The sequence below is a fragment of the Thunnus thynnus genome, chromosome 15, assembly GCF_963924715.1.
Source record: "Thunnus thynnus chromosome 15, fThuThy2.1, whole genome shotgun sequence".
NCBI classification, from domain to species: domain Eukaryota; kingdom Metazoa; phylum Chordata; class Actinopteri; order Scombriformes; family Scombridae; genus Thunnus; species Thunnus thynnus.
The window spans coordinates 9443207-9467516 of NC_089531.1; the positions used below are offsets into that span (position 1 = coordinate 9443207).

Sequence of the window (24310 nt, forward strand, 5' to 3'; positions counted from 1 at the left end):
TGAGTCTGAAACTTTTTAAAATTTATTTACATTGTATTGAGTGTCTCAGGTACACAGGAAAACCTTACAGGGCTGTGTCGAGGTCCCAAACAGCTACGGTGGTGGTGGTGGGGAAAATAGTGATTATTATGTATTTAAATTAGCATTGATTATTATGATAGTGTTCAATTTACAGGATCACATTCAGGCTTCTCTACACGTCCCTATGTAGCCTCACAGGTCCTTGACGATGAGATGAAATACATTTTAACAAAATAGAAAAAAAAAAAAAAAAAAACAGACACAGCACATTAAAAATAACAGTATTTGGCATTGGGAAAAAACAAAAACAGAGGATACGTCTACAAATATAGCCCCTTAAACATTGCATGGTCATATTTGATAGCCATGGGATACTCCAAAAACAGACATGACATGCAGACAAAAATACAGAAAAACACATTCAACAAGCTAGCTCCGGAAACAACGATTGCATATGGTCTCTCAATTTTCCCAAATGTGTGTCAGGACTGACAGATGTACCCATTTCCCTTGGATTCACTTAGGTAGTACAACACTGAACAATCAAAAAGCATGCCTCGTTAAGCCTGCTTTTAATCCGATCTGCATTAAAAAAATACCATGTTACTGATTGTGATTGTCTCTAAGCGATGCTAAGCGTTTCACAGCAACAAAAATAAACATAATCTCCTTTTTCAAGAGTCTAAACACAAAGCAGACGTGATGTTTGAGAAATTACATTTCCTCTAATAGATTTAAAACAAATGTATTGTCACTCCAAATTGAGATATATCCATCCTTGAAAGCATTGAGAAGTAACTGTTCTTAACCCGTCACTATGTTTGGGTTTCTTTAAAACACTGAGCAATCTACATCTTCCCCTCCAAAATAAGAGTTTTCTTGAATATCTTTCGAATACAGTGCAGACAGGACAATTAAATCAAACAAACCTACAGGAGCTTTACAATGAGCCTCTTAAAAAAAAAAAAAAAGTATTGAGTTTAAAAAAAAAAAAAAAAGTAAAATAACACTTTGGATAATATAACAATGCAGTGATAAATGCACTAAACAAAAAAAAAAAACTTACATATTTCCCTTTGAGATTATGCATACAGATGATGGTTAAAAAGGCACAATATAAATATGCACAGCCACGCAAGACACACAAACAAATACACAAAAATACACATTCTTAACGGTCAAGCTGCATGTGTGTAAATCTTCTTCAGGCTCAGTATTGTTCAGTCGTAATCTCGTACGGACCAAGGGGAAGGTCGACCCTTCCTGCTTTCCTCACTGCCAACAACAACAACAACAACAGAAAAAAAAAAAAATCCCTTGAAATACAGTTAATGAGCAAAAAACCAAGTAGAAATGTATTGCACAATCTTGTGTTTTTCTTTCTTCCCCCTCGTCTCCAACATGACTTAGCAAACTTGTGGGTCGTCATGTGGCAGAGTGTTCAAAAAGGTGTACAAGTGATTTTGGGGATTGCAGTTAAAGAGATTTTCCAAGTTTCCACTAATACAACAAATGAAAGCTTAATCAAATACAACTTGACAGACTGATTCACTACGGCTGCAACTCAGTTATTTTCATTTTTTTTGATTAACATGCCGATTATTTTCTCAAATAACTGCTCAAGGTGACGTCTTCAAACGTCTTGTTTTGTCCGACCAACAGTCAAAAACTGAAAGATATTCAGTTAATGATAAATAACAGAGAAAAGCAGCAATAATCACATTTAATAAACAAGGTAAAGTTTGGCTTCTTTTACTCGAATTAAATTATTTGATAATTGAAAACATTTCTTGATTAGTTTTCTGTTCATCAATTAATCAACTAATTGTTTCCTAAGTATCTTTTTTTTTGGTAAATGACTGCAGCTGCATCAACAAAGCATTTCTGGTTTTTAAGAGTAATGAATGATACTCTTGTAACTGACTAACAACTTATTTTATCAGCCCTGTATTAAGAAAACTGCTTTTGTCAAATTGTACAACAGTTTAAAGTAGATTTCTCTGCTCCCACAATTCACTGTCATTGTAATGAGATACTTCAACCATCCAGCAATTAATTAAATGAGGAAAAAAACAAACAAACTCTGAACTGTTTATGATCAGAGGCTGAGAGCCTTCACATTTTCCTGCTTTGACTTAAAAAACACTGAACATGCAGAAAACATGAATCGGATCATTTGTTAGCAGGGTCACGTTATCCCTTTTCACACCATTAAAACAACATAAACGGCCAACCGCTCTCCAATAAACCATTATTTATGATGTATTTATGATGCGTTTATGTATTTAATACAATATGTATTGTGCCGCTTTCATCTAAACACTTTTCAAAGCTTTGTTTGCAACCAAGCTGGTCTCCTCGTGGGATTTCAAGGACACTTAAGGACTGTGCTCTGAGGAACCCGAAGGACCGGCTGCGTCTATGTACAAACAGTATTCTTTGATTACTGTTGCTGTCCTGTGAAAACCACGCATCTCCAAAAACGTCAAAACTTTAAAAACGACAGCCTTGTGACGATGCATTTTTCAGGTAATCAACTGGGTTTTGTAGCTTAGAAAGTAGAATATCCTCAACACATAAAGAAACAAAAAAAAGATGATAAAATCTGGAGATACATGGCTTTCATTGGGCAGCAACCTTTTGCTCAATAGCCTATGCATTGCTTTACTAATAATACTACGACTAGCGGGGCAGGAAATGTAGTTTGTTGTCTACCAGCCAAAGCAAAGTGCAGCTCTGCTCTTCTGGCAGTCTCGCGTCGCTGCTCACACTGATCGGTGTTTGGTTTTTTATGTTTAGTGCGTATTTCCTGCCCTGCTTTACTACCTCTCATATTCCTACATAAAAAGGTCAGTTCTGGTTCGTCTGGTGGCAGGTGCATGACAGAAGCCTCCGATCACCTCTCAAGCACATGCTTTACTGACCACATATCACACACACACACACACATATACACACACACACACACACACACACACACGTAAGAAGGACCACACGTCTCCTGTTGCAACACAGTGGAGAGGTCAGGACAGCTGACTGATAGTGTGGTCAGATCAGGAGGGGAGGTCATGATATATTTTTTTTTTTAACTCAATCTCGTACCTTATGTTAAATATTGGATTATGATACTTGATGAACGTCAGTAACTTAATAACTGCAAAAAAAAAAATTAAAAAAAATGATGCTTTCAAGTCTTGGAATGAGTGCAAAACAACCCAGAAAGAGATTTTTTTTTGTTTTTTTTAAAAGAACAAATTTGATATTATTCATGCAATTATACAGATTCTGAAAGAAAAGCTAAAAACAACCCAAGAAGAGAACGCCAATAAAGAAAAATGGCCCTTTGGTTGTTTAAATCCAGAGATAGTAATTAGGAGGATAACGCTCATCGCAGGAGATTTTGGTTCTTAGAAAGAAATCAAGATAAAGGCCGAAAAAAAAATAAAAAAATGGATGTCTTCCCTTCTGCGTCCAAATCAGTGCCAGTTTCAGCCGTGGTGAGGTTAGCTGCCGTAGAGGAGGGAGTGCTGGGCGTGAGGAACCTTAATTCAGCCGACTGCGCGTCCAGTCTGTTTCTCACAGTCGAGCTCCGACCCAAAGTCCGCCCTCAGTACATTTACCATCACACAGTCAAGTCATTAGTCGCCAGTGAGAGCCAATTGGTGTTTGTAATATGCGAGTGAGTATCGTTTGGGGGAGGGGAGGAGGGGAGGGGAGGGGAGGGGGGGGTGGCGGAGGATTCTCAATCAGTGTCACTCCACAAACCGCCAGGATGACGACTAAAATTTGTCCTGTATTGTGCGGCATTCCTTGCCGCAGCCACTGTCGTCGCCGCCGCCTCCTTTACAAGAAGTCCAGTTCCAGCGCTTGGTGTAGGGACACGAGGTCGCCGTGAGTGGAGATCCGCCAGAAAGGCATGTTGTGCTGCACAGAAACACACACACACACACACACACAAAACAGCTGCTTTAGACATCTGGCAGGATGTATGTTGGCGTGTTCTCGCAGCCAAACTGGTAGTTTTAAGATAAAACAAGCACCATACTGACTTTGATTGCTGCGAGGCTGGTTGGCGTTCATTCAACCTCATCGTTAATGCCGTTATTTAACTGGATCTGTTATCATTTAATTTCTTAGACTAGTTTAAGTGTTTTTCATATTGATTCAAAAAACAAACTGGAGCCACAATGACTCTTCTGGTGTTTGACAGAATTCTGAGAAGACGCCACATTGGATCTTATTCGAGTATACAGTCTTTCAAATAAGGTCACGTCATTTTCTTCAGGACACGGAATGAGACACGGAAACTAAAACTTACCTGTTTCGCTGCAAATTCCTCATCTCGACCGTCACCTATCACCACGTAAGTCACTTTCTTCCCAAAGCGAGAGACGATCCTCTCGAAGCAGCTCTCTTTCCCTGCACGAAAGGAAACCACAGAGAAAACGTCACGTTATCTTGAGGCTCATGTGACATTTTAAGGTAATTTATGGAGCACGTTACTCAGTATTATCATGCGTACCTATTTTTGTGGCGCTGTAGATGTTCTCGATGGGGAAGACGTCTCCCAGGCCGTAGAGCAGCACTTTTGCCAGAGCTGGAACCAGCTGAGTGGTGGTGACCAACACATTCATACACTTTCCCCTGTTGGTGGAGTATCGCAAACATACAGAGTACGTACAGGCTTTAAAATGAAGCGACAAAGCTTTATTAGAGCACAGACTGATGTGGGACCAGTTCTTCAGTTTAGACTAACATCACGTTATCAGGCTGAAATAATCCTGTTAATTCTCACGTTGCTAATTTGGTTGTTTGGAGGCAGTTTAAGGACTGATTTGTTCATCCTGGATGTTTGTTGAAAGGACTGGATGTTGCAATCCCTCGTTAACATCAGGGATTGCAACATCTAGTACTGAAATAAAAAGGCCAAATGAGTACAGAGCTGAAACCAGGATGAGCATTCATATGACATAATGAAGATGTGAGACTGGTGAGGTTTTCCCTCAGTGGAAGTGCACGAGACTTTTCAGTGGTTATCATTCACATGCTATGACAATGAAACCTTGCTAAAAATCTTAATGAAAATCATAATTGTCAGCAAAGTTAGCTCTGCATGTAACATGTTTTAATGCAGAAATGAGAAATTCTCAACTTTGTCATATGTTGTGGCTCCACTGGTCTTTTAACAATCAGCATCAGTTTGTCTTTTTACTTTTAAGTATCTCAAAAAATATTTGGATTGGTCACTTTTTTTAAGTGTCATTTATTTTGTTGTCGTGTGTATGATAAATGGCTCTTCATTATGAGAATTTAATAGTGATAATTACACCAACAGATCATGACAGTTTCTTAATAACCTGCATGTTCTTTTCTAAAAATCCTTATATCGACATTCTTTCATTATAAATCTGAGAAAGTGAGTTTTGTAGCTGAAAATTAGTTCAAATTCTAACATGGATAAGTAAGTTATCCACGTACAAAGAACGAGGCCTTGACAATAAAACAAAACTTCTGACTCCTGTGTTTGTGCTCATCTGAATAACTAAGAAGTAGGTATTTTCATGTAACGTTGAGATTTAAACATGTTGAAACTAAACCTCAGTGTTTTGAACAGTGTCTGCGGTTGGATCACGTTCCTTCCATTTATTACTCAACTCACGTTTATTTGGGTTACTGCAGGGGAAACTTATCTGACTCGCTGTTAATGTTTAAACTAAAATCGTCACCACAGTCTAATTATTCACAAAGACTGGAGTTGTGTGTGTGTAGACTGTAACAGCCAGTGAGGTGCAAAGTTCTCTTAAAATAATAATAATAATTATCCTCAGACCTGGACTGGATGAGCAGCAGAGATTTGAGCGCTGTGCTGAGCCAGGCGTCTGTAACGTTCTCAATCTCAGACTGAAGACGTATAAGCAGCTCCCTCTTCATAGGACTCAACAGACCTGGAAGAGAAAAACATGAGCTTATGAAGCAACTTTATCTACAACCTTAATACTACATGTTTTAAACATCATTCCCATTTTACTCTTTCCAAATGTCTGAGATGATGTGTTGACCACATTTTGTTGTTGAGATTGAACCGTCCAAAAACAGAATTCCACAGTTAAATATTTAAACAGCAAAAATGTAGCAGACGCACAAACACACAAAAGGTCTTGAACACAAACACACAGAGCTCTCTGTTTATTTCAACCGCTGGGCTGAAACGGTACCATGTGTGTCTGACACAGCCAGGAAAATTGGGGGAAATTCAGATCTCCCAGTGTTGTTTGTTTCCTTTTGCCTTTTGGATATTAAGACTGTAGAGCCACTTTTATTGTCATCAAACATGTTGGCATTCAAAAGGGCTGTAAGCACTCTGAGGGATTTCTTAGCAAAACAAAACAAAAACACCAAAAACAGGCCATTCACATGATGATACTGAAGAGTGGATGTGATGGAAGAAGAACCTCTGAACACCGTCTACTGACTTGGAAACCTTTATTTAGATGAAGTAAAAGAAGGTTTCCACGCAGCCTTGTTGTATTATTATAAAAATGTTTGGCAGTAACCTGTGATTTAAAACTGCAGCTGTGAAGAAGAGTTTTGATGCAAACTTCACCTCCTACGTTTCCCTTGTAGCTGTTGTAGATCTCTTTTAGCCGGCGGTAGCGAAAGGCCAATTTGCGCATCCACTCCACCCCTCCCTGGACTCCTGTAGTGGCTCCTGACGCCCCTCCGCCACTGGGACCATTAAAGCCATCCGCCAAGAAGTTGTAGTTACTGAAGTGGAGACAAACACTAGTGATTAGTCTTCTAAAAGTAAACGTGCAAACATGTAGACAAAGATGGTCCACTTATGGTGCTTTAACACTTCTTGAATTGATATTTATTGGTGATGAAGCAAAATTAATTGTGTTTGTGTGTTTAAAGTCACCTCAGGTCCTGTCCATTGTCATCAGAGGCCACATCCTCAACATGGACCTGATCACATTCCTTAAAACAAAAAGTAGATTGGTTCTTTTCCCTGCTGTTTCTATAAACCATAAACTTAAACAAAGACTACAACATCCATACCAGTGACTATCGGTCCCTTTAGACGGGAAAATAGGTTTTTACTAAGGTTGGGAAATTCATCATTTTGCATAGACAGACCTTCATCTCAAGTGCAGAGAGGTCCAGAGAAAGTCTCATCAAGTTAATGTAGCTTTGAAACTAAAGCTGCTTTATGACTGACTGAGCTTGAAAACACCCATTTTCAGGGGGCAGCACCTCTAGTTGGGTTTTTGTTGGATGCAAACAACTTGTCTATTCATGTAGTTTTACTGGTTTTTAATTGACAGCCCACTGTGTTTACGCCCCTTTCTAATTGATTTAAGCAGGAAATTCATGATACATTTTAACTGGTAATGTTGTCTAAACAATAGATTCGGGAGAATAAGGAGGTTTGTACCAGCTGCTGTGACTGGTAGTAAAAAAAACAACACTTCTCATTGTACCTCAAGGTCATTGAAGAAAAGGTGGGTGTCTGCCAGCTCAAAGATAAACTCCTCCATCTGCAAGCCCAAGTTCAGCACAGTTGCCGGGTCCTGAACACACACACAATAAGAACCACAATAAATAGTTTAGACAATAAACTGTCTTTTCATTTGATGTTGTCTGCTCAAAAAAATGTATTTACAGAGACAAACCTTGCCAAACTTCTGTGCGTAGGAGCCTGTCAGCAGTGAGTGGAATATAATAATAGTCTCATCCAGATCCCACAGAAAAATGCGCTAAAAAAAAAAAAAAAAAAGCAGGGAAACATTATTTTACTCTTTGCTTTCTAAAAACTATGTTCTTTTTTATGTTTTTATAAATTACAGAAAGAAAACATGGAACTTATTCTAGTCCTTACATTATTATCTTTCATGTAAAATTAAGACAAAAACCAACATTTATGTGCTTTTACTTTGTCAGTTTGCTCCATAAATTTTGGACTTGACTACTGTGGCTGTGCTTTATATCAACTAGTACTTTTCAGACATATTAGCATGTATATGGGTGCAGATATTTGTTTGCTCTGTTGGTTAATAATAATTAGCACCACAACTAAATGACGTCACTACGTGTTTACCTCCAGGTCACTTTCAGTAGGTGGGGAGCTATCAGGCTTCTTGCCCTTCCCTTTGGCTTTGCCGACTGAGTTCCTGCGTCCGACCTCATCTTGGTCTCTGGCTCCAGCAGGAAGAACCACACTGGTAGGAAGGGCCGCACCTGCCGGGAGGTTCTCTGGTGGGGACGCATCTTATCACAAGAGGAGAAAAAGTCTGACATCAGTGCTTAATACATTGCTTCTGTTGTCTCTGAAACATGTGTAGTATTACATAGAACACATCCTATACAGTGTAGAGGTGATGAAACTCAGTGTGATCACATGCTGTTTTTGAAACGTAGTATTGAAATCACCTCTGGGAGGCAGTCCAGCTGATGCTGCCTCCTCTGACTTTACAGCTGAATATCCGGCTACGTCCACACTGGCACTGTGATCGTCGCTGCTGGGCAGCCCGGCAGGCACATAACTGGGAGGCAGAGCGTAGTACTGAGAGAACTGACCCTGTCCCAAAGAGTTGTAGCTGCTGAATTCCTGAAAAACAAAAAACAAGAGTGAGATAACCTCCCAATCACCCACCACGTCACAAAACATTCAAGTTCTGTTTTCGATGAGCGAGTTGAGCCCGACCCTCGAGATGGAAACTTTATTCTCGGAGTTTGAGAAGTTTGTATGTGTGTTGAAAGAATATGGAACAAATTTTGTCTTGTTCCTTTAAGACTCTGCCAGGATTTGTGCTTTTTTCCTGCCAGAGTCCTACTTCTCTATATTTGTGGCAACAGTTTGTCTAATGTTTTAAATTTATAACATGTATGAGTGTTGATTTTCTTTTGATATTTTGATCATTTTAAAAGATGCACTGCACTTAGAAATATACAGTGTTTTATTTGTGCTGCTAATTAATTAAAAACAGACACTTTTTGTGAGACACAGACAGAGTTTTGTTCATTATTTCTTAATACGAATGTACTTCTTACCTGGTGGGCCGTGGTGGTAGAGGCTGTGGTGGCAGCCGTAGCTGAGGGGATGTTGGAGTACACACTGGATGTTGTGAAACTTGAGCCTGGAGAAAGAGAGAACTAATTTAAAACTAGAAAATATTATTACATGGTGTTTAAAAGTGAGTAACAACAAGAGAGGAAAACAGAGCGGTGCCACTCCGAGTTCAAACTCTCCTTTATATTTTCAGTGCTTCACAGATTTGCAGAGAGTGTGACGGCGTAATCATGTGAGACAGAGTGACGTTGCAGCTTGCCTTGGCTGGGGTATGAGTAGTGCAGCTGGCCTGGCTGGGTTGAGGTATATGTGGTGCTGAAGCTGAGAAACCCAGGCTGGCCACCAGAGGGCGCCTCAGGCGGCCCTGTCTCTGTTTTTATGACTGGCCACATAGCACCTGAAGATGAAAGAGAGCAACGGAAGCAGAAAATAAAAAGGGGCAGCAAGAGGAGTGGGGTCATTAAAGACAAAGCAAAGTTAAAGAAACCAGGTCCTCCAAGTCAAGATGTGGGCTTTGTGTGTGAGCAGAGATCAAAAGCAAATCAATTCCGCAGCGCCAAAGCACAGTAAGGCCTCTAAAGCATAGTGACAAAGGTGCAGTGCTGGGTTTTTAGTGAGCAGACAAGTGTTAAAATAGATTGTTAAGAGTAGGAACGGGGACTAACCAAAGGGAGGGAGGCCGTAGGTTTGGCCTGTCTGGGGGAAGGCTGAGTACACAGTGGACTGGGCCAGAGGAGGAAAGGCCACCTGGCTGGTGTACGACGTCACTGCAGGGCTGAAAGGAAGGAAAGATAGAGAGCAACGATCAGTACCTGCAATAAATCAGAGCTGCTGGGGTTTCCCGATCGCCTCCTGGTTAGAAAGCATACCAAAAAACCGCAATATCTGCAGACCTTTGTTGTATGTCCCCTCTCTCTACCCACGTTTCCTGTCTGTCTGACCTTTCACCGATCAAAAATAGAAAGGCAAGATGCCAAAGTGTTACCTAAAATAAATAAAAAATCTGAGGAATGCTGCCAAATGCACACATACATCTACTATGTCTGGGTTCGAGACTGTAACACATCTAAAGCGTTTTCTATAGCACCACACAAAACTGAATTTAATCCCCTTTTTCTTCACCATCACGTTTGCTATTTACACACATTGTTTTGTTGTGTTAGATGTGATTGATTTAATTTAATGTGTTTCTTATGCATCTATGTGACACCTATTTTACAGCCTTCCTTGAAAAAGAGATGATGAGTGCTTTTCACTTGGTTAATTTATGTTTTCTCACGTCCTCTCTCTCCTCCGTCCTCCAGCCGTGACCCAGAAAAATACTCTTTTAACTTTGTTTTCATAAATAAGCCAAAAGGCTTCTCCTTTCCTCTTTTCCGTTTCAAGTATGTCTCAACTCCTTCAGGAAAATATGACACTGCACAGTCACGTGTCTCCTATAAAACTCATCCTGAGCCTGAAAAGGAAAAGTAATATTTTATTTAAACATATTCTGCAGGCTACAGCTGTTTTTAAATTGCTCCTTTACGTCGATTCTGTTCTTTCAGTAATTAATGGATTTAAATCGTCTATTTGTGTCTAATTCTGTGGCGGCCAGACGCTGCTACAGATCTATAAGCAAATGACAAAAAATTGGATCAATTAGCAGGTGTTTTCCTTCCAGCTGTCACTAGAAATTATTAAGTAACAGTTTAAAGTTTTAATTATTTGTACATGAATTTTAAGTTAGACTGTTTCTGTTTGACAGTGGAGATGCTGTGCGTCATGAGTAGTTGTCGCCTCAAATTGATGCTGGAGTGAGTGAGGTAGTCCAGTTTGATTAATTAAAATCCTCTTCCTCACGTCTCTTCCTCACATCTTCGCTGGGAGGAGCTGAGACGTGAGTGAGGCGAGTGAGGAGACACGTTAGCCGAATGAAAAGCACCCATCGTATCTCAAGAGACTTCCTGGTTAAATTAACAAAATAAAAATCCAGAGGTCACACGTTTATACCTGCCACAGGACATGAATCAAACATTTTCATGTAGAGGTCAATATTAATGGTTTATAGCACCTAATATTAATGGTTGTCCCAAGCTAAGCAGCACCTGATATTGGGTTGCTGCAAAGGCACAAGAGCAGGAGTTGCTTATCTAGTTGTGTGTTGAAGTGTTTAAGAGGTTTGAAGAAATAATCACGTGTTTCACTTCACATAACCGCTTAATAATTGTCTAAATGTAAATTTAGTTTAACTTCTTAACTTTACTAGCACCTAACTCCAGCTGCAATGATTGATTCTAATACTTTTGAGTCATTTTTTTTAGAGAAAAAATGCAAAAATGTCCTGGTTTCTTTAGTTCTCTATGACAGCAAACTGAATATCTTTTGGTTGTGGACAAGAGAAGACATCAGAGGATCATCTTGGGCTTTAAGAAACAGTGATCATCGTTTTTCACCATTTTCTGCAATTTTATGGAACAAACAACTAATCTAGAAAATAATAGATTACTCGATAACTATTGTTAGTTGCATCCCTACATCTAACTAACCCAAGCTTAAACATATCCAGTGTCTAAATTCACCACTTATTGAAGTTTCTTCCCAGGAACAGCCATAAACATGTGTGTTCAGTCTACATTTCATTGTGCAGAGTGTTGTCTCTGTGCAGAAAAACACTGTAGAGCAGGAAAACAAAGCTGCAGCTGCAACCAATATAAATACTTAGTGTCACTGGGCTGGTTGTTATTTGCAGTGTAAATAAAACGGTTGCACGCTGTGGTCTTGTGCCATATTTCACATAACAGGAAAGTAAAAAAGCGGTATAAGTAGTTCAGTTAAACACTGATCACTTCATAAATCTGTGTTATAATAGAACACCATAAATGAAAAGATTCACGGTCGTTTCGTTGTGTTTACTCACTTGCTTCCTTGATAAACCTGCTGAGTGTATTCAGATGTGGCCGTTGTGTCTGTGGCTGCCAAAAAAACAAAAATGGCTTCAGTTCGACATGCAAAAGCAGCTTTCTATCCTCTAGACCTTTATTATACACTGTCCGGTATTGAGATCGTGTTTCTGTTCATACCAGAGTGTGCATACGAGTTCATGGAAGCACCACATCCTTGAGGTGCCGCCCCTCTGTCTGCGTCCGACTGCTCCGGATCCCCTGCGATCAGAGACGAGCCGTCAGTATCCTGCAGCAACGTTTCTGGCCGTCGACGGCCTTTTTTCCACATTTTCTGCTTACCTGGATCGAGTTGGGTGGTGGACAAGGCAGAGTAAGAGCTTTCTTGCTCTGATGAACCTAACACAGCGGCTGGGCTCCCATCCTCACCCAAATTACTGGAAGAGAATCCATTTCCATTTTAAATATTCTGCTGCTGTTTCACAATCGACTAATGTGTATTAAATTAAATCCAGTGAAAAGGCTGAAATAACAATCATATAATAATGATTCAAAATAAGCCACATTGTCAGAATCAATTTATGAGTAGCCTGTTCAAAACTCTACATTTTCTCTTAGTAGTTTTCCATCAGCAATTTAAAACAAAACATCACATTTAAAAGATTCAAAAGAACAGAAATAGAGCTAAAAATCTCAAATTAGCGAAGACCAACCTTTGTTCTTTCTCAAGTCCACGGTCTAAGTCAAGCTTGGCTTTCTTTGCCTGCGCACACACACACACACACACACACACACACACACACACACACACACACACACACACACACACACACACACACACACAGAGCTTGATGAAAACCTTTCAGTCAACAAGTCTATCAAATATACTGGTACTCTAATTGGTTTTACTGGTTTATATAGTTTTGGAAGAAGGTGGAATAATATTCTCAACCCATAAATGAACATTTGAACCTTCAGTTTATCTAAATCAACAAATATGGAGATACGTTATTTTCACTGGACAGCAACAAATTATTATTTTGTCTGATTAGCGGCAAAAACAGCACAAGATCAATGGATTTATAATGATGTGAAAAAGAGCAACAGCAAATGTTCAATGTCAGTTTTTCAATGTTGTCAGTGATTAATTTTCAGTTAGTCAATTAGTCTGTTACTCATTTCAGCACTGAAAGTGAACCTCACATGTCCAGCTATGCGTTTTGTTTTCTCAAATTTAGTTCAACCCTAAAATCCACTGAAATCTAATATCAACTTTGGTTGGTCAAGAAAGAAAATTTACTACATTTATGAAAGTGAAAACCTGCAGCTTGAAACCAAACATGAGATCTCAGAAACAAATGTTATGAAATGTTCCAATATTTGCACGAACCTCATGATACAACAAGGGATGCAAACATTACCTCTTATTTACTTGCAATTTAGAAAAACACCGCACAGTTTCGTCATAAAACCACTTTGAAAACCATTAATGCAAAACACTCCCACCCCCCCCGACCTGCTGTGTTGATGTCGTTTCATGTACACTCACCGGCAGCTCAGGCAGCTCCTGCGAGTCATCCATCTCTGCAGCAGAGCGACCCGACATGTCTGCACACTCAGCCTACTCTCTGTACCTGGAAAGCCTGTCCGGACCCTGCTTTACACCACCACAGGAGCAAAAAAAAAACGACACATAGGCACAGAATAAATGGCTGGGGGTAAAGCCTTATGTAGTTTTCCGATGCGTGATCATCCCCTCCCCTTGTCCCGTGAATGCTCATCGGTGCATCCCTCCCACGCCGCTATCAGGGGGGGTGATCAGCAGGGAGGTGGCGGCGAAGAATTAAGTGGGGCGCCCTGGTCTAATCTCTGGCACGAGAACTGCAGGTGAGGCACGTGTGGCACTGACGTCGCCCAATGTCCCCACCACTCTTGTGTTCATTGTGGGATTAAGGAAGCGTGCCACCTTACATGTGACCTAACCTACATTCAACGAAAACATCTTCTCCAGAAGCATTAGGTGCTCAGGTGCAAGCTGTCGTATCAATAGAAGCCCCGGGGGGATAAGATCTAACCTCGATTTGTCCACTGCTCGCCTAACAGGCCTTTCCCCCCGCGGCAGGAAAGATGGAGCTAACTGACATAACGTAGAAAATAGGTCAGATCGCAAATTAAAAACCCACACGGATGTGTCATGCAGTTGTTAATGGTGCACGTTCTTATTCATAAGTGTGCCACCTGCAATGACTGGACCAAACTGAAGCATATGTCAGCTTATGCAAGATGTATGTGAATGAACTCAAACAAGTTTAACATCTGAAGGAAAATAAGGCCACTGGATAGTTTAACCTACATACTTATATTTTAGATATTCAGACCACAGGCTGCATAACCATAATCAGTTGTAGGAACCCAAACTTCAAACATGATTGAATCCAACAACTAAATCTATACTTTCTCAGCTGCACTGACCCCAAAAACATCTAAAGCTCTTGAGCAGCTGCTTTCTAGTAACATCCTTATCCAGATGTTAATGCTGCTGCTGCTGCTGCTATATTCTGATCAATCTGACAGACGTGAATTCACCTAGGCCGCCGTCTCTCCAGCTATTGCCACAGGTAACCAAGTCGCTCACAGTCACCCCTCCTCGGCCAGTATCACCACACTCGGGTTGAATGGTGCCATCTGAAGAACACCACAGTCCTGATACTGGATCCTCTGGGAGTCTCTGCTTGCAGTGGTGGTGAAACACCTCCGCAAATCAACTAAGCTGTGGCCTACCACCATAGGTTACTATTAATATTAAGTTGGATTTGTTCAACAAAACATTCAGAAATTCTTTATTTACGTTATCCAGAAATAACTCTGTAATTTGGTGCTAAACAATATTCTCAGTAGTTTGAGTTTAGTTAGTAGTTTATAAGCTGTTTGGTTTTCAGAGGAAGCTCTTTATTTCAGAGAGAGCTATTTAAACTCAAGCAGGGCTGCAACTAACAAGTATTTCTATTATTGATTATTTTCTTGATTAATCAATTAGTTGTTTGGTCTATAAAATGTGACGTCCTCAAATATCTTGTCTTGTTTTATCTCGACCACCAGTTCATAACCCAAAGATATTTAGTTTACTTTCATAGAGGACAAAATAAACCAGAAAACATGAATCGGTTGCTTGATTGTAGTGTTATTATTCATGTTTGCATGTTTAACTGATCTTATATGCACTGATTTAAATATTTACTAAGTTATGCTGGCATAAACAAAGATGATCGGGCATCTTCCATTGTTCCATTGTTTCCATTAAAACCCATCTCTTTTCTTGAGCCTTTTGATAGTCATCATCAGTCCTACAGACTTGGAAGGGGAGGTGAGGGGTATTCAGTTGGTTGCAATCTGCAACCTCACCGCTAGATATCACTTAATCCTACACACTTGTCCTTTAAATCCCATTTTTATTTATTTTATTCTACACTTTTATTACTTCTACCCCTTGATCCTCATAACTATGTCTTCATTTTCATTTGATTGTATTTATCAGTCTCTGTCAAGCACTCTGGTCAACCTTTGTTGTTTTTAAATGTGCTCTATAAATAAATTGACTTGAATTAATTAAGTGTACCAACTGAACATGGTGTCCATTTAAGTATAAAATAGAGTCTTATCTTATTTTCCCTATAATTATTACCAAAATGTTAGTGTGGTTCCACACATTTTCTATTATTAGTAACATTACAAGTTGCATTTTTACAGGTAAAAAGTACATCTTTGGTCAAGACAGATGAAGCTGTCTGCCTCTATCAAGCACTTCTGACATTCATTTGTGGTTGTAAGTTGATAAAATTGTGGCAGGCTATTGACTGGTGATCATTAAACACTTTGAACCCCTCTGTCTGTTCTTCATGTCTGCAGCAGTGTTTAGTGTGAACGCTGCACATAAAAACACTGTCTGAAGGAACTCCCGTTAGCTGAAACCAGTAAATAACCCGGCCCGAGGACGGTTTGCTGTGAAGGTGAAATCTGACATCAGGCTATTTCCTGAAAATCAGTAGCTCGCTTGGTTTCAATTTGAATGCAGAAAAAGCTTAAAAATAACTTCCACAATTGGTTAGCAAACTCTCGAAGCGACATATGGACAACGAACTAATACGACTTAAATGAGCGACCATGACAAACACTTTATATAGCGTGTCACACCAGCATTTACACGGCACCCACACAGACGTTAGCAAAACACGTTAGCAGAGCCGATAATATTTTCACACTCTTTATCAATAATTCATTTACAAAACCGGTGTCATCCACTATGGATTTTGCACACATTCCAGCTGAATAATCTAGGTTTATAGTTGGTTTAATAACTAAACTGGCTGCCAGCTACTTAGTTTGGCCCAGGCATGAAAGTTTTCCACCCCAGAGATTAGTCGGCACCAGCAGCCATAGCAGTGGGCACTGAAATGGCAGCGTGTGAAAGCATCTCTCTCCTGCTGCGGCAAAATGCAAAGCCACTCGCAACACAAACACTCCTGACACGCCAAAATGATCAAAGCCAGTCTTACCATTGAAGGAGTGAACCAGCAACGCTTTTATTTAAGCGTCTCCAACTGAACCCACTGTGCCAAGCTTTGTCTGTTGTTAGGGGAGCACTATTTTGCAGGAAGTTTACGTTGCTGGGCCTACTGCGCATGTGCGGTATGTTCATTCACGGCATGGCGCGACGGGAGGGCGACAGGTGTGGCGGTACATCAACACAGGTGAGGGACACACTGTAAACATTTGTTGTTTGAACAGATTCCCTCTCTTGTTAAACCTTGTCAACCTCCTCCCAGAGTGTTTTACTAAATATATACAGCGGGCTGCAAAAGTCTGAGACTACTAGACAAGATACTTTTGTTTCGAATTACTATTTTTTTCATTACAACTGATAGTATAAGCTTAACAATTTGAGTGAAAAGTTGAATCCTTGAAATATGTCAATGAATTTCAGAATATCTTAGTATTTGTCCCGCTTTTGCTTTAATGACAGCATTTACTCGAGCTGGCATGTACTCCACAAGTTAAATGGGGTTGAGATCAGGTGACTGTGGAGGAAAAACCAGTGACAGTCAGGCCTCCTTGTTCCTTCTTTGATCTTCAAGTAGTTCTTGCAAAGCTTTGAGGTGTGGTTGGGGTCATTGTCCTGCAGCAGTTTGAATCCTTCTCCACAAAGATGCAAACCAGAGGTTATAGCATCTCTGAAGAATGGAGTGGTACTTCTCCTTGGTCAGGTTGGAGTCAAATTGGTGCAAGTGTCCAACTCCAGAGTCGGCAAAACACCCTCAGACTTGAATACTCCCACCACCATGTTTCACTGTCGGTCTGATACTCTGCACTATCATTCTCTCCTCTGTTCGTCTCCTTACATACACCCGTCTGTTACTGCTATAAGTCTCAAACTTGGATTCATCAGTAAATAGGACTTTTTTTCCAGTCATTCACTGTGAAATGCTGGTATTTCTTAGCTCACCCCAAGCGTTTGGCCTTGTTTCCCCTTCTGATTAGTGGTTTAGAAACTGCTACTCGTCCTCTGAGACCACTACAAGCCTTCTTTTGACAGCACTTTTGCTGATTAGAGTCTTGCGTTCTTTATTTAGATTTATGAGATTTTCAATGTAGTCTCAGACTTTTGGACCCCACTGTATATATAAACATATAAATGCATTTAGATGTCAAAAAGCTTGTAGAAATGTATAGAAAATAGTAGTTTGTTAATGTATTTGTTTGGCTAATTTTAAGCCAAGTTCGAGTTCAATACTTAAAGATCATGTATAAAAATCCTCTGCTTGGAATAATAAATTGTGTCTGACATATTTTGCTACAAAAATGTTCAGTTACCTCGTTGAAAAATCCTTAAAATGACATCTACTGTTTCTCCCTCATTAAAAATCCAGAATCTATAAATATACAAATATGTTTAATTTGAAAAGTTTTACTGCAGGACACAAGATGTCGCTGTAAAGTCTGATCTCAGTGTTTATGCACTAGAGGCTTCAAGTTTCCACATCACACTTGTGTAAATTTAATGCTGTGACCACTAGTTGTGATGTCCCAAATCACGCTCGTAGCCTCTCACTAACCTCAGATTTAAGGTTAGTGAGCACAGAAATTTTCCGCTTTCAGCTGACAAATGTCAATGTCAACAGCCGTCATGTGTCAACCTCTGCACATAACATCCGAGAAGCTCAAACATCAAACTGAAGGAACAAAAGAAAAACACATATTTGATCGGAGCGGGACGTTAAGTTTGAGCTAATTTGTCATAATGAATTGTAAATAGTTTTCTGGGACCACAATATAAAGCTAACAAGACGTCACATGAAATAAAATGTAGCCTATAGATGCATAGTGCAATAAAATATGAATAAATTACATACAGCAGCAGAGTTGAAAGATAAAACCTGTAATTGTGAGGGAGTGGGTTACTCCTAAATAGTACATCAACTCCTAAAAATACAATTAGATCTGAAACAATTGATTAATTGATTAGTCTGTCCAAAGCAAATTAATTAGCAACTATTTTATTAATTGATTAATCTTTTAAGTTATTTTCCCAAGCAAAAATACCGACCATTTTTCAATTTTTCTTCGCCCTATGTACTAATGAATTGACTATCTTTGGTTTCTGAAGTGTTGGTCGGACAAAACTAAACATATGAAGAAGCCACGTTAGGCTTTAATAATTGGTGATTGACATCTTTCAGTATTTTCTCACATTTTCTTGACCAAATAATTAACTAATAAAGTATTCAATCAATAATCCTTAGTTGTAACAACATGATAACATATTGTGATTATTATGTACAAGTTGTAGGATATATATATAACACAAAAACATTCCACTTGCCTCCAATTTAGAGATTTTATTTGCCATTTCTGACACAGATTACAATTCAATATTTCAGTTGATCATGTAAATTCTTTTATACAGTAGCAGTGGCATGAAAATAAATATACATAAAAATACAAAACAGAAAAGTAATGCTTCCAAATATGGAAGAAAATGATCTAGAACTGTGTGCTGCCTTTTTTTGTTGTTGTTGTTATTTTTTTTTTAATTCTCAGCAGGCTTGAAAATGCACTTCCTGTATCCATCAGCCTAAAATGTGGGGCAATAAAACAAAGTTATGAGCAAATTCTGTTTGAGTGAACATCCTTTCGTAATAATTTAATGAATATCAGTTCATATATTACAACTTACACTTCTGCTAAAATAGATGAAATGATAATTATTCTTTCCAAGCGGACAAGATTTTATTGCACTTTCCAGAACCATATCATGCAGTAGGCGTGTGGCTAAACACCAACGCCTGCTCCACCTAGTGGTTCTTCATCAAGTTAATGAAGATTTATACAGATTCTTGTTTAGAGAAGGGAGCAGGAGGTTTAGGGAGAGGAGATATGTACAGTATACATGGATCAGGCCGCCTTGGACAGGCACAAGACATTCACAGTTCTTCTCTACATGATGCATAAATACAAAAAACATTTGTAATAGATTCTACTTTTCTCTAGAGTGTTTGCAATAAAACAGCAATCACTTCAGTTTAAAAGAAGTTTGATATACAGTATGTGCTATCATTGATGTGCGCCTGTTATTGCTGGTTGAACTCTGTATCGCACTCTCCTGATCAATAAGAGAAATCTTTCATAAAGTTTGCAAACAACAGATATAGATTAACACAGTCACTGGTTGTAAATGAAAAGGAGTTGGAAAAAAAAACAAAAGAAATATATTGCCATACAGGAAATAGAATTTTCATTAAATCTATTTTTATGTACAAGGAAACAGTATAACTCGTTTATAATATATGCAGAGTTTTCTTAAAAGTAAACAGTGTATGTTTATGGTTATTAAAACATGGAAAACCTTTTGGTTTTTCAATAAAATATGTGTAACTTTTTCTTCTACACAGTACAGTAAAAGTTTGATCTTCAGTTTACGAGGACAAGCCGGTCAAAAAAAAAGTGTTTTTGTAAAAGCAGAACATGGTTAACTGTTTGGTCCAAGTATCACTAGTACTGTACAGTATTGAAATGCCATCATTTATTTGTCCAAAGTGGAGATATGAATTCACAAGTGGGAAGATATGCAGTCATTTAAATCCAAGTAGCTGATGCTTAAAGCAGAATCTTTCACTTTTCTTGACCCTTGTTTCCTCAAGTGCAATTGAGCATTCACATGAAAATAAAAACGCACTGTGAACTTTGAGACAAATACAGTTTTAACATATGCAGACACGTAATGAAGGCATCACCCTTAACGGCTAGCGCCCTGGTCAAAAGTCCGCTCAAGTGAAACGGTTTTGTGGTTTTTGATAAAGCTGGATCTCGCCAACGCTGTTGCTGCCGTCCAAACTGCCTTTTGAACCTCAGGCACTTCTCTTCATGTCACTTCACCGGTAGACGTGAGATCCAGGGTCATCGGAGGGTAGTGATGTTGTCTGACCCCAGAGTGCATCCATACTTGGCACACGTATTGTTAGTTTTCGGGTGGTTGAGGCAGAAGAATGGGGCCAGTGGTGTTGTAACATGAGAGTCCCCATCTGTACACAAGTCATGCACAAGATCCCCGGTGTTCATGTCCATTTTATCAGTTAGATCCTCTTAAAACGTCCCTCCAGACAGGCTACTCCAGTGTGGTCCCTCTGTTAATATAAGACTCTCGATCCAGAGCTTTTATCCTGTTTCCTGTGAGTTCCCGGGACAGCAAAGGGCGGGGATGTTCACATAAAGGAGTGGTCTGCCGGGGGCCCGTAAGAAAAGCCCGGAAAGGCTCCCGCTGCCTCCTTGATGCTGCTGGTCACAGTCAGGGTGTCGGTGCACAGGGAGGAGGACACGGGCAGGTGGGTGAACTCGGGGTCAAAGTGTCGGAGGTCTGTGGGACCACTCTGTGAAAACAAGCAGGAGCAAACATTAGACATGAAATCTAAAGAAAAAAGTCACCTTATGATGTTTCTGGTAATATCGGCGTGTGAACTAAATCATTTTGATCATTTATCAGGCAAAAATGCCAAACATTCTCTGGTTCCAGCTTCTCAAAAGTGAAGATTTTCTGCTGTTCAATGTTTTATATCATATATTAAATATCTTTTGGTTTTGAACTGTTGGTCCAACAAAACAAGCAATTTGAAGACATCACCATGGCCTCTGACAAATTGTAAATGCCATTTTTTCACTATTTTTTAACATTTCATAGACTAAACTTATCTGCAGCCTAAGTGCTAATATTAAGCATTTAACTATGTTGACCTTCTTGGAGTATTAACTGATGAAGCCCTACTGTTGAAAATGTCATAGCTGTATTGAATAAATCTTTTTGGGAGCATCAATTCAGCTTTTTGTCACTGCACCTGATATTGGGAAACACTATTTTGTAGCTCTGACGTTATATAGACAAAATGATTAATCTATAATGAAAATAAGAATGAACGTACCACTGAGGGGATGAATGGAGGTGTGATCTTCTTGGCCATCAGGTCGTCCCAGTTGATGGGAGAGAAGAAGGAATGGTACTTGAGTTCGAGCTGGAAGGCAAATAGAAATTCTAGATGAGAAGGTTGACGGTAAACAAACCTCACTGATCTTTTACAGTTCCTCTTACAGTATGTGTGCTTAAAAGGTCAGGAATGTGCTCTTACAAAATCGTCCTTCACTCCCAGCCTCTTGGTGCGGTCCTTCTGCAGGAGTCCCTCCAGCAGCTCCCTGCCTGAATTTGACACGTTGGGCTTCAGCACCGGAGCCTTGTGCAGGATGTTGTTGTACATCTCAGCTGTGTTGCGACTGTAGAACGGGGGCTGTAAAGCAAAAGAGACAAACAACAACTTGAGTTTATTTAGCACATGAACAAGCAGGAGGACAATAGAACTGCAACGATTAGTTGATTAATCGATTAGTTGATTGACAGAAAATTAATCACCAACTATTTTGAGAATTGATTAATCGTTTTGAGTCATTTTTTAATTAAAAAATGCAAACATTCTCTGGTTCCAACTTCTTAAATATGATTATTTTCCGTTTTGTTTAGTCCCCTATGATATTAAACTGAATATCTTTGGGTTGTGGACTGTCGGTTGGGACAAAACAAGACATTTTAGGTTGCGTCTCGGGTTTCAGGAAACAGCGATTGTCATTTTTCACCATTTTAAAGATCAAATGACTAATCAATTTATCGAGAAAATAATCTACATATTAATTGATAATGAAAATAATTGTTAGTTGCAGTCCTAGAGGCATAAAATGACAGATTTCACTTACGAGTCCATAGAGCATCTCGTAGAGCACAGATCCCAGGCACCACCAGTCAACTGTGCGGTCGTACGCTTGCTTCTGGAGAACCTCAGGGGCCAAGTACTGTGAAGGAGGCGACAGGAAAAAGTTAACAAAAGTCCAAGAATCATCTCATTTATCACCAGTGGTGTTTCTGTACTGATAACGGATGTATGGCTGTCTAGAGATTTGTACCTCAGGCGTCCCGCAGAAGGTTGTTGTGGTACCGTTGGCCTCAAGACCTTCTTTGCAGAGGCCAAAGTCAGTCAGGACAATATGTCCCTGTGAGTCCAGCAGGATGTTCTCAGGCTTCAGGTCCCTGTAGAGGAGAAGAAGAAGAAAGGATTCAGAGCTACTGTTATCCATGCACACTTGAGCATGTTCATAGATGTCCACTAGGGGGTGCTGTAGGATCGTTCTTTACCTGTATACAATGTGCAGGGAGTGGAGGTAGCCAAGTGCACTTGCAATTTCAGCAGCGTAGAACCTGGCTCTGGGCTCCAGGAAGATCCTCTCTCTCTGAAGATGGTAGAATAGCTGAAAGAAAACAAGACAACGTCTGGTTAATATCTACCTGAAACAGATTTTCTGACCTGATTCTGGTTTCTGGATGTTGTGAGACATTTCTTACCTCTCCGCCATTGACGTAGTCAAGTACAAAGTAGAGCTTGTCAGTAGTCTGGAAGGAGTAGTGCAGCCCCACCAGGAAGGGATGCTTGATGTTCTTCATCAGCACACTGCGCTCAGCCATGATATGCTTTTGCTGGAAGGGAGGAAGAAGATATATTATACTCACTATTCATCATTGTGGCATCTAATATTATACAAATAAAACTGCTTAAGGTGTGTGTATATGTGATTAATCTCTGGAGTTCATGAGATAGGATGAAAACATTTGTAAGCTAAAGGACTTACTTCTTTCTTCTTCAGGATGATTTTCTTCTGTAGCACTTTGACAGCGTAGTATTTTGTTGACTCCTTGTGTCGAGCGAGCAGAACCTGTATCCGAGCAAATATTTGCATGAGTGATGGCGTTACAGTGATGATAGACATGAGCAGTAAGAGAATTTACATTAGTAGAAGTTGCACAGAAAGACAGACTCACCTTTCCAAAGCTGCCTTTGCCGATGATTTTGAGGTAGTCAAAATCACAGGGTTTGATCCTAATGAAGAGAGACGGTCAGACGATTAGGATATTTTACTGACACACTTTTTAACAAAGTTGTAGCCGTCAAGATTTACAGATAAAAAGAGATTTCATAAGGCTACTTACTGAGTGTCCTCAACGAGTGAACTTCTTGAATTTAGGCACATCTAAAAGATATGAAATGAGGAAATTTATCAGCACACTGGATTGTTTTTTGGAAAGAAAATGAGTCACATAGTCAGTAAATGGTTTCTGCTTACCGGACTATCAGGAAGTTCATCATTTTCAACCTCCTCGTTCTGATTCTCATCAATCTTCAGGAAGTTATTAACTTCAACACTGGAAAAAAAAAAACAGAGAACAAGATGAACTTTCATTTGTTATTTCTCTTGTGTCATTATGACTTTGTGTTTTTGTTTTTTAGAACTGAATGATTGAATCTGGATGATTAAACAGTTAAATCACAGGATCTGGGACAGTTTGTGTGACTGAAAAGCAGAATGAACACTCCTGTCCCCCCCGCCCTCTGCCGGAGGTGTGAATCGACCGTCTGAAACATCCAGACAGGTCATGTTTAGGACACACTCATCTGTGTTGACTGTCTAACCTGTCTGAGGAAAAGCTTAAGCTGCTGACCTGCAACAAGACTGTTCAGACAGCTCTGCAGGACTCAGGGGTCCAGCTTTAGACCCTTACACCCTTTTTCTTCCGGAGCATCTGGAGGAGACAGATGCACCGTCCGGGTATTTTTTTCCACAATACCAGACCCCAACTGACCTGGAGGCCTGGTTTGTGAGTTCAGGACACTGTGATGGCCCAAGCCGTATCATGTAATAATTGAATTACCGGTTTATCCTCGTCTAGGGGACAGAGAGGATTTATTTGAAAGGT

General features: G+C 39.7%; 2 protein-coding genes and 1 long non-coding RNA gene across 6 annotated transcripts in view; 1 reads left to right on the plus strand and 2 right to left on the minus strand.

Moving 5' to 3' along the window:
- eya3 (EYA transcriptional coactivator and phosphatase 3) lies at positions 1-16643 on the minus strand. Of its 3 annotated transcripts, none has more exons than XM_067612406.1 (19): positions 16527-16643; positions 13523-13627; positions 12687-12736; positions 12316-12410; positions 12154-12234; positions 11991-12045; positions 9757-9866; positions 9351-9488; positions 9073-9158; positions 8452-8629; positions 8120-8289; positions 7695-7778; positions 7503-7592; positions 6941-6999; positions 6626-6786; positions 5852-5966; positions 4544-4665; positions 4340-4440; positions 1-3945 (listed from the first exon to the last, which is right to left on the minus strand). In XM_067612406.1, exons 2-19 carry the CDS (start codon positions 13577-13579, stop codon positions 3865-3867), a joined length of 1833 nt encoding a protein of 610 aa, XP_067468507.1. In that variant the 5' UTR covers positions 13580-13627; positions 16527-16643; the 3' UTR covers positions 1-3864. The 3 variants fall into 3 exon arrangements, with proteins under 3 accessions (XP_067468507.1, XP_067468508.1, XP_067468509.1); XM_067612407.1 differs by having other exon boundaries at positions 13523-13630; positions 16527-16633; XM_067612408.1 differs by lacking the exon at positions 9351-9488.
- LOC137198524 (uncharacterized) overlaps positions 16626-24310 on the plus strand; it is a 27020-nt gene continuing 19335 nt past the window's right edge. The window contains exon 1 of the long non-coding RNA XR_010931648.1: positions 16626-16721. This is a non-coding gene — a long non-coding RNA (uncharacterized lncRNA). The remainder of the gene's footprint in view (positions 16722-24310) is intronic.
- The window catches only part of si:ch211-195b13.1 (STKc_SGK domain-containing protein), a 14046-nt gene continuing 8587 nt past the window's right edge, over positions 18852-24310 (minus strand). For both annotated transcript variants that reach the window (XM_067612402.1, XM_067612401.1), the window contains exons 3-13: positions 23680-23758; positions 23546-23586; positions 23378-23435; positions 23188-23271; positions 22904-23035; positions 22697-22809; positions 22468-22591; positions 22261-22356; positions 21645-21800; positions 21441-21530; positions 18852-20894 (exon numbers count right to left, since the gene is read on the minus strand). In XM_067612402.1, the coding sequence (XP_067468503.1) occupies positions 20730-20894; positions 21441-21530; positions 21645-21800; positions 22261-22356; positions 22468-22591; positions 22697-22809; positions 22904-23035; positions 23188-23271; positions 23378-23435; positions 23546-23586; positions 23680-23758 (1138 nt within the window). In that variant the 3' untranslated portion in view covers positions 18852-20729. The remainder of the gene's footprint in view (positions 20895-21440; positions 21531-21644; positions 21801-22260; positions 22357-22467; positions 22592-22696; positions 22810-22903; positions 23036-23187; positions 23272-23377; positions 23436-23545; positions 23587-23679; positions 23759-24310) is intronic.